Source organism: Corvus cornix, chromosome 20 (assembly GCF_000738735.6).
Source record: "Corvus cornix cornix isolate S_Up_H32 chromosome 20, ASM73873v5, whole genome shotgun sequence".
NCBI classification, from domain to species: domain Eukaryota; kingdom Metazoa; phylum Chordata; class Aves; order Passeriformes; family Corvidae; genus Corvus; species Corvus cornix.
This window is the reverse complement of record NC_046349.1, coordinates 2,290,117-2,298,671: the sequence shown is the minus strand read 5'-3', so window position 1 is coordinate 2,298,671 and position 8,555 is coordinate 2,290,117. Positions and strand designations below refer to the sequence as shown.

At 53.6% G+C, this 8,555-nt stretch overlaps 1 protein-coding gene across 1 annotated transcript; it reads left to right on the top strand.

Annotated features, from left to right (window-relative positions):
* The first annotated feature begins 4,056 nt into the window (after nt 1-4,056).
* On the top strand, nt 4,057-7,151 carry LOC104687908 (perilipin-3-like). The gene is made up of 7 exons (XM_010397169.3): nt 4,057-4,126; nt 4,795-4,983; nt 5,271-5,353; nt 5,585-5,840; nt 6,178-6,377; nt 6,512-6,640; nt 6,744-7,151. Exons 1-7 carry the CDS (start codon nt 4,057-4,059, stop codon nt 7,143-7,145), a joined length of 1,329 nt encoding a protein of 442 aa, XP_010395471.2. The 3' UTR covers nt 7,146-7,151.
* Nucleotides 7,152-8,555: the final 1,404 nt, after the last annotated feature.

Here is an 8,555-nt window from a genome sequence, read left to right as displayed (position 1 = left end):
CTTCAAATAATATTTCTGAGGGGTGTTTATGACAGTTTGCTGGTCATCCTCTTCAAATATATGCCACCTGCTGATGGCATGATACAGAGGTGATTGAAAGAGGCCAGGACACTCTAAGCAAGTGTGTTGTGGGGCAGAGGGGCACCCAGAGCTCCTCTTCTGCTTTGTGAGCCCCTCTGTGCACGTGCACCACGCAAACCCTCCAAATGCAAGCACTGAGCCAGGTGTCAGTCTCTAAGGATGCTCTTGGAGGGGTGTGGATGGTCTCCTATGGGTGTCCCCCTGTGCCTGCTGCGGCCAGAACTTGTCCAGTGGTCCAGCTACAAGGGATGCTGGTGGAAGGCACCTTCTCAGGGGACAGGCACCTGTTTCATCATAGAATCATCCCAGGACGGGTTGAGAAGGACCTTAAAGCTCCTCCAGACCCCAGGGACACCTCCCACTGTCCCAGGCTGCTCCAAGCCCCGTCCAACCTGGCCTTGGACACTGCCAGGGATCCAGGGGCAGCCACAGCTTCTCTGGGCACCCTGTGCCAGGGCCTCCCCACCCTCACAGGGAACAATTCCCTCCCAGGGAACAATTCCCTCCCAATATCCAATCCAAACCTACTCTCTGTCACTTTGAGGCCATTCCCCCTTGTCACTCCAGGCGCTTGTCAATAGTTTCCCTCCATCTTTCCTGTTGGCTCCTTCAGGCACTGGAAGGCTGTCATTAGATCACCCCAGAGCCTTCTCTTTTCCAGGCTGAACAATCCCAACTCTCTCAGCTTTTCCTCACAGCAGGAGGAAGAGCTGTGAGGAGAAGCTCCATCCCTCTGATCGCCTTGGTGCCTCCTCTGGACCCACTCCAGAAGGTTTCATGCCCTTGCTGGATGTATTTCCCCCAGGTGTCTGGAGGAGGAGCAGGATGGGATGGAGAGCAGAGCCCAGCCTGACCTCCTGGCAGCTCTGCTCCCACCTTGCTCCTGCACGAGCTCCTGCTACATCAGAGACTGGCTGTGCCTCCTCCTCCAAGGATTTGGCAACTTGTGCTGGCCACATCTGCTCTGGGCAACTCTTATTTCTCTGGCTGAGGGGGCTGTGACTCGAGCAGGACGTGCTTTCCCAGTGGTGAGTGTGGAGTTCACTATCAGTAGCCCCAGCTCTCACCTGGCACTTGGCATCAGCAGATCCCAAAGCCTGTTGTGGGAAAAGGTCAAACCCATGGACCCCATTTGAAAGGTGGGGGAGCTGAGACAGAAAACCCAACAGCCTCAGACAGAGTCACCCCACAGGCAGCTGGCAGGGCTGAGGACTCAGTCCCACCGTCCTCAAGGCCAGCCCAGTGCTCCTGCCTCTCCATTCCCATCATTAGCACTGGAACGGCCAGTTCCAATTGCTGTGAGACGGCTGAGGGTGGAAGGAGCTGTTGTCATGGATACAGCATCCACAGGCTGTGCTCCTGCTCTTCCACAGGAGCTCTCTGGGCTTCAAACACCAGTGCAGCCATCAGCACAGCAATGGTGATTAATTTACAGCCCAAACTTCCCTGGCACCTCTGGCACTGACCGAGCTGGTGGCTTCTCCCATTCCTCCAGCACCAACAGCTGCCGGGACCTGGTGGAGTCCCCTCCCATCAATTCTGTCCTGGATTTACACATAACTTGTGCCCTTCCCAGCACCACAGCACCTCTCTCTCCCTGCCCCTGCCTTGGGTGGTGCCTTTCCTTCAAAACAGGTGGTCTCAGCAGGGAAGAGAGACCCCCCCCAGCCACACACACACAAATGCACCCCCTGAGGGGGTTGTAGCTGCAGAGAGACCCAGGTGAGAACCAGCCTGTAGTGCTGAGAACTTGGCTGAAATTGTGTGGATTATGGGAAAAAGGTGCAGCCAATGCCTGTTTTGGCCTCTTCCCGTGCCATTTTTCTCTCATAGGATCATGGAATATCCTGAGCTGGAAGGGACCCACAAGGATCATGGAGTCCAGACACCCCAACAGTCCCACCCTGTGCATCCCTGAGGGCACTGTCCAAACGCTCCTGGAGCTCTGGCAGCCTTGGGGCTGTGGCTTGTGCTGTGCTGATGAGCCAGATGGAGCTCATCCTCAGGAACACGGGAGCTCCCATTTCCACAGGTTCAAAATCCAATTTGCCCTGTGAACATCCTCAGGAGGTGGAATCATAAGCATGGAATCATGGAATTATGAAGGGTGGAAAAGGCACTTAAGATCATCCAGTCCAACCATTCCCCCAGCACTGCCAGCTCCACCACCAAACCATGTCCCCAGGCCCCACACCCACAGCTTTTCTGAGCACTTGCAGGGACGGTGATTCCACCAGTGCCCTGGGCAGCTGTTCTAATGCCTGACCACCCTCTGGGCAAGGAAATTTTTCCCAATATCCAACCTCAACCTCCCCTGGTGGAACTCGAGGCTGTTACTGCTGCAGGCAGAGGGGACTGCCTGGACATCTCAGGCCACCAAGGACCTTTTAGTCCCTGTATGAGGTGACTGCCTGGTCATCCAAAGCCTTGCAGGAGCAGTGAGAGCTGAGCAGTGGGAGCTCTGTGCTGGAGGGTGACACATTCCAGGGCTGCTGCTGTCACAGCCCAAACCAGAAAGACATACCTCGAGGCAAAGCACAACCACTGCTCCTCCCTCCAGGTGTTCTGGGCTGGTGGATCCTCCAGCAACACTTCAGCACTGCTCCAGGGCTTGTCTGGAGGACAGGGTGTACTTGGGGTTTTTTTTTCCCTCTCCTGCAGCAAAGACCCCAGGGAACATCCTGAGACATTTCAGTGATTACTCTGGTGGCCTCTGTTATGGTGAGAGTGAGCTCTGATAAGGGACAGTGTGTCACAACCCCCGGATTTCCTGCATGAGCCTCCAGCATTGTGCTTGCAGCAGCTCCATGGCCATTAAAACAGGTTTGTTTGGCAGCCTCACAATCACCCAGGCTCCTCACCCAGCAAACTGCATCTTTGTGCAGCCAGGGCCATCCCAAAGTGTTTTTTTATCTTTTTCTAACACTGAGTTTACCATTAAAAGTGCCTGAGAAAGCACAGATAACGCCATATATTTAGTGTAAAAACGGTGATCTTTGGTACTTAGTGTCTGCCATCAGAAAAACCATTTTAATAAATAAATAAACTCAATTTCTTGCAATGCTCAGAATGCAGGGACAAAAGGAGACCTGTACACACCTGGTCACAGACCCCTGAACGTGGCTAGCACAGGATTGTGGCACCTCAAATTTTGAGATTAAGTTCCCTTTAAATAACCCAAAATCTTATTGCTCATCCCTAATCTAGGAACATGATTAATCATTAAATATCACTAATTAGGAATGGGAAACTGCTTCACACATTCCCACAGTCATTGCTGATGGAATGGAAGCCTCCAGGTGAAGCTGCTTTACACATGGCAAGGTGTACCTGCCTAATTACAGAGTAATTAACGAGCCACAGCAGGGCCCATTTCAGTCCTAAACCCCTCTAATTGGCCAGGACAGGGACTGGATCCTTCCTGCTGCTCCCCAGAGCTGCCAGGCCCTGAGGGTCCCTCCTCACCCCATCCTGGGCACTATAAAAAGGCAGGAGGGGGTGATGGGGCATGGTGGGTGTCTGGTTCTTCCTTGCTGGTGGTTTGCTCACTTCCTGCAGGTAAAAAAGGTCCTGTTCTGGAATTTGCAGGGGGAATATTCAGGTGTTGGGGTGTGATAACAGCAGGACAGAGCCTTGAGCTCTGTTTTTCCCCCAGTTCTGCTGTTGTTATTTTGTTTGTTCAAGAATTCCTCGGTGGGAAGGAAGGAGGGACCTTGTGCCTCTCCTAAATATATGGATAACATTTGGTCTCTGGGGTGAGGGAAGAACGTCCTCCTTGTTCCTTTGATCATCACAAACCACTTGAAACCAGGTAGATTTGCAAGTGGCACAGATCCCCTCCTATGAGGCCATTTCAGGGGTTTCCCCTGAATAGGGAGTAAAGGAACTTCTCTCTTTTATGACCTTAGAGGGAAGCGTCCCCTTGGAAGGGGGATCTCTCCCTAAAGCCTTGGTGTTCCTTGCAGTCCAGCTGCCATGGCCTCTGCTATGCCTGACAAGGAGGAGGTTGTCCAGAGCCCCCCAGAGATGGAGGAGGAGGAGGTAGGTGCTCCCTGCGGGGTGTGGGGAGGTGGCCCTGCTGTGGCTGAGGGGAGCCCCCAAAAAGGAGGAGTTTCCTCTGCTCAGGCTGTGTCCTCCAGCTTCTGGGTGACAACATACACAGAAATGTGAGCCTAAAGTCCCTGTAGCCTCTTATGCTAAGCAAAACTGGCTGGTTTCTCTAACTCAAGATCCTGGCTTGCTGCAAGCAGTGCTCCTATGGAAAGATTCCAATGTTCCAGCATCCCTGAGACCTGCTGCTCTTGTGACCAGCAGCATCCCTGCAGGCGAGGGTGAAGCCTGTTAGCTTAAAACCAACTCAGCCCTGCCTGGTGGGGCTTTTCCTGGGACATTGGCTTGTTGGATAATCATTCCAGGTGAACTGGAGATGGGTATGTGGCAGAAGAATTGAGCTTGCCCCCAAACTTGGATGTTCTTTGTGTCAGAGGAAAATTTTCCTGGGGTGGTCCATCATTAATGCCAAAGCTTCCCAGCTCATGTCACAGCTGAGTTATGGATTTAATTAAGTGTGTGAGCAAGGCAAGAGTTTCTCCCTCAGCCAGGCCAGGTGATTTGGTGACATCTCCCCCCAAACAGGGAATTTCAGGGCAGAACTGCTCAGGGCCACGGTTGGAGCTTCATGGCTGCATTTTTCTTTGCCCTTCCAGGCTGCAGTGAAGGAGTTGGCCAGTCTGAGCCTGGTGAGCTCTGCCTGTGACGTGGTTTCTGCTGCTTATGCCTCCACCAAGGAGAGCCACCCCTACCTGAGGTCTGTGTGTGATGCTGCAGAGAAAGGAGTGCAGAGTGTGACCGAGGCCACGGCCAGCTGTGTGCAGCCAGTGCTAGCCACCCTGGAGCCCCACGGTAATGCCCTGGGGAAGGGCAGGCCCCTGCCTGGGAGGGACTCCCTGGCTCCTTCCACACCAGGGAGGAGTGCTGGGATGAAGAAATGCCCCTCTCCATCACCACAGTGAAAGGACAGCTCCTGGCTTCTAAATAAGGCTAAAGCTGAGCCCTGATCCCAGCAGTGTGATGGAGACTTGGGGATTGGCTCTGATGCTGACCTCCCTGAAACTGATTTTTGCAAGATGGAACTTGAGGTGAAATTGCAGAAAACCAAGTTTTGATACTTTTTTTGGTTCTCTCTTCAGTTGCTGCAGCAAGTGAGTATGCTTCCAAGGGTTTGGAGAAACTGGGGGAGAAGCTGCCACTCTTTCAAAAGCCAGTGGAACAGGTAAGAATTCAAGGCTATGCTGTCCCTGGCAGGCAGAGGGGCCTGGTTCTTGGGGGGTTTCTAAGCCTGGGAGCGATGTAGGCTCTTGTGTGAGGACCTGAGTGTGCGATGCAAGTTCCTACAAGAGTGAACACTCACCTGACACTGTGCTATTTGTCCTCTTGGTGCAGTTCAGAATTTCGGTGTAAGACACAACCCACTGCATTATCTGCCATTCCTCCTCTTCCCCAGATTCTCTCTGACACGAAGGAGCTGATGTCATCCAGAGTGGCTGATGTGAAGGATGCTGTGAGCAGCAAAGTGCTGGAGGTGATGGATGTTACCAAGGAGGCTCTGCAGAGCAGCATGGGGGATGCCAGACCCACGGTGCCCAGCACTGCTGGGGTGGTTCTGGAGCCTGGAGTGGGACACACAGGTGTCTGTGGAGCAGAGGCTGTGCTGGGGAGAGCAGAAGGTGGCTCTCTCCCTATTGGAAATGATGAACTAGGTAAGGAAAGGGTGTCTGGGGATGGTCAGCCCCGTTCCTCACCCCACTACTCTGGAATGGGGCTAATGGGAAGAAGAGAATCCCAGAATGGTTTGGGCTGGAAGGGACCTTAATGCTCATTTTGGGCTTCTCACCATGGGCAGGGACACCTTCCACTCTCCCAGGTTGCTCCAAGCCCTGTCCAGCCTGGCCTTGGACATTTCCAGGGACCCTTGCCCAGCTTCTCTGGGCACCCTGTGCTGGTGCCACACTGGAGAGTACCTGGCTCCCAGTCTGGGATCTCGTGAGCCTGTTATTGTGGCACCTCTGGTGACTCAGGCACTGCCTGTGTCCCCAGCCCAGCTGGCAGTGTGTGAGGAGGGCACAGACGTGGCACCCCTGGAGCAGCAGCGGGAGCAGAGGAGGTACTTTGTGCGCCTGGGCTCTCTCTCGGAGGAGCTTCGCCTCTTTGCCCACCTGCACTCCACAGCCAGGATGAAGCAGGCCTGGCAGGGCATGCAGGGGGCCCTGGCACAGCTCCACTGCATCATCGAGCTGGTAGGTAGAGCCCAGATCCTGGCAGGAGGGGACCAAAGCCTTGGTCTTTTCTCCCCTTCATTGCTGTGCTGAAAAGCTTTGCAATTCCCCAGCCAATCTGTCTGTCTTGACACTCTGATCTTCCCCTGCCACAGATTGAGGCGTTTAAGCAAGGATTTGATCAAAAGCTTCAGGAGGGGCAGGAGAAACTACACCAGATGTGGCTGGACTGGAGTAGGAAGTACCTCAAAGAGAGTGGAGATGAAAGCCCTACAGAGCCAGAGGTGCCCTCCTGGGGAGGGAGGCAAAGGGCTCTGGTTATCCCCTTGGGGTTTTTTTAAAATTAAGTGACTTATTCCTGATCTTGTCCTTCTTGCCTCCTCCCAGGAGATGGAGTCTCTGACCCTGCTCATGGCATGCAGGATCACCCAGCAGCTGCACCTCACCTGCTGTGGGGTGGTGGCTGCCATCCAGGGCCTTCCCTGCAGCCTGCAGGACAAGGTGAAACAGGCTCTCAGTGCCATCCAGGAGCTGCGTACTGCTTTCTCAGCAGCAAAATCCTTCCAGGATTTGTCCAGCAGTGTCTTGAGCCAGAGGAAGCTGGCTGTGATCCAGGAGTACATGGAGGAGCTGCTGGATTACCTGAAGCACAACATTCCTCTGTCCTGGCTGGTGGGACCCTTCTCCCCCAGGGAGGAGGAGGAACCCTGCCAGGGGGATCGATCCTCCCAGAAGGAGGCAGAGGCAGCAGGAGCTGGGCATCTGGAAACCTCCAGCACCCCCATGTAAAGGAGAAAAGAGTAATTGCTGTTGGCATTAAACCCTCAGTAAGTGTAAAGTGTAGAGAACTGTCTTCCTAAAAGCTGCTGCTACTGGGTCATAACTGCTTAAAATAAAGCTGCTGCATACAAACCCCCTGGCTCTGGTGTCTCTTGGACAAAGACTGTGAGTATTGCTCAGTGGGTGTGAACTGTACTCTTCCCATCTATTCCTCGATGCAATTCCACTGTGCCCTCGGGGATTCAGGAGGTGCAGTCAGTGCTACAGAAAGGATCACGGTAAGCCCTGACATCCTAGGAAGCTCTAATTCCTCCTCTCCCCTGAGCCTGGCGGCCCTGCTGGTCCTGTCCCATGCTTGGGGGAGCTGCCAGAGCCCTGGCATCCCTTGGCATTGCTCCTCCAAGGCTGAGTTCTCCTCCTGTGTTTATCTGCTGCTGCCTGGGGAAGGCTTCAGCTTGGTGGGATGGGAGGTGTGGGAGAACTGGCCTGGGAGAGCTGTGGCCTCTCTGATGGAGAGGCACTGGGGGTGGGTGACAGGCACTTGCTGTCAGCACTGCCCTCTCCTGACCAGGCGTTTCTGGGGAGCTCAGAGCTCTTCCAGTGCCGTGTCCAGCTCCCTTTGGAAGAGGCTGGGGAGCCCAGTGCCCTCAGACTGGCCAGGAAATGGACCAGGTGCCTGTGGGACTCAGAGATGAAAAGCTCTGCTCCTGGCTTCTCATCCTTCTGTCTTCAAGACCAGAAGTGGAATCTGCTCTCATGTGAGTACTGCTTCTTCCAGAGTTATTTTTTTTAATTTAAAGATAATTGAAATTATTCCATGAGGGTCAGAAACAGGGACTGGGGAGGGAGCTTTTTTTGTGGATGGTGAATGTGGGTTTGAAGAGGTGGAACTTCCTCCTCTCTTACGTAAAAGTGATCACTTTTCCAGCAGCACTGCTCCTCCTCCACCCCTGTGTGTACAGGCTTTGTGCTGAGGCAGGACTGTTTGGGCAGCAATTATTCCTTGATGCAACACAAATCCCTCAGGCAGGAAAGGTTTGGATCCTGATTCCCTGAGCTCAGCATGCCCGGTACCAGACAAGTGTCTTCCTCCTGTAGCAACCAGTTCATGCTGAAGGCAAAATAATCAGGCAAATGAGGTTGCCAGGCCAAGGTGTTGCTGAGGTGTGAGAGATAAATTGCAGGGGTCATCCCTCCACTGTGTGCTCTCAGGAGAAAAGCTCAGCAGTTCTGCCTCCTGTAACTCCTGCTGAACTGGGGGACTGGGAATTGGGGATATTGGAGCCAGTCCTGCTGCTTGGTGGGAAGTAAACAAGTGTGTTGTCTTCTTACTGGCAAAGTTGTTCCTTACCACCTAGGAATGCCTGAAATTTAAACTTGCCTGACTGTAAAAGTGAATTTTAAGGAATAGCTGGGCAT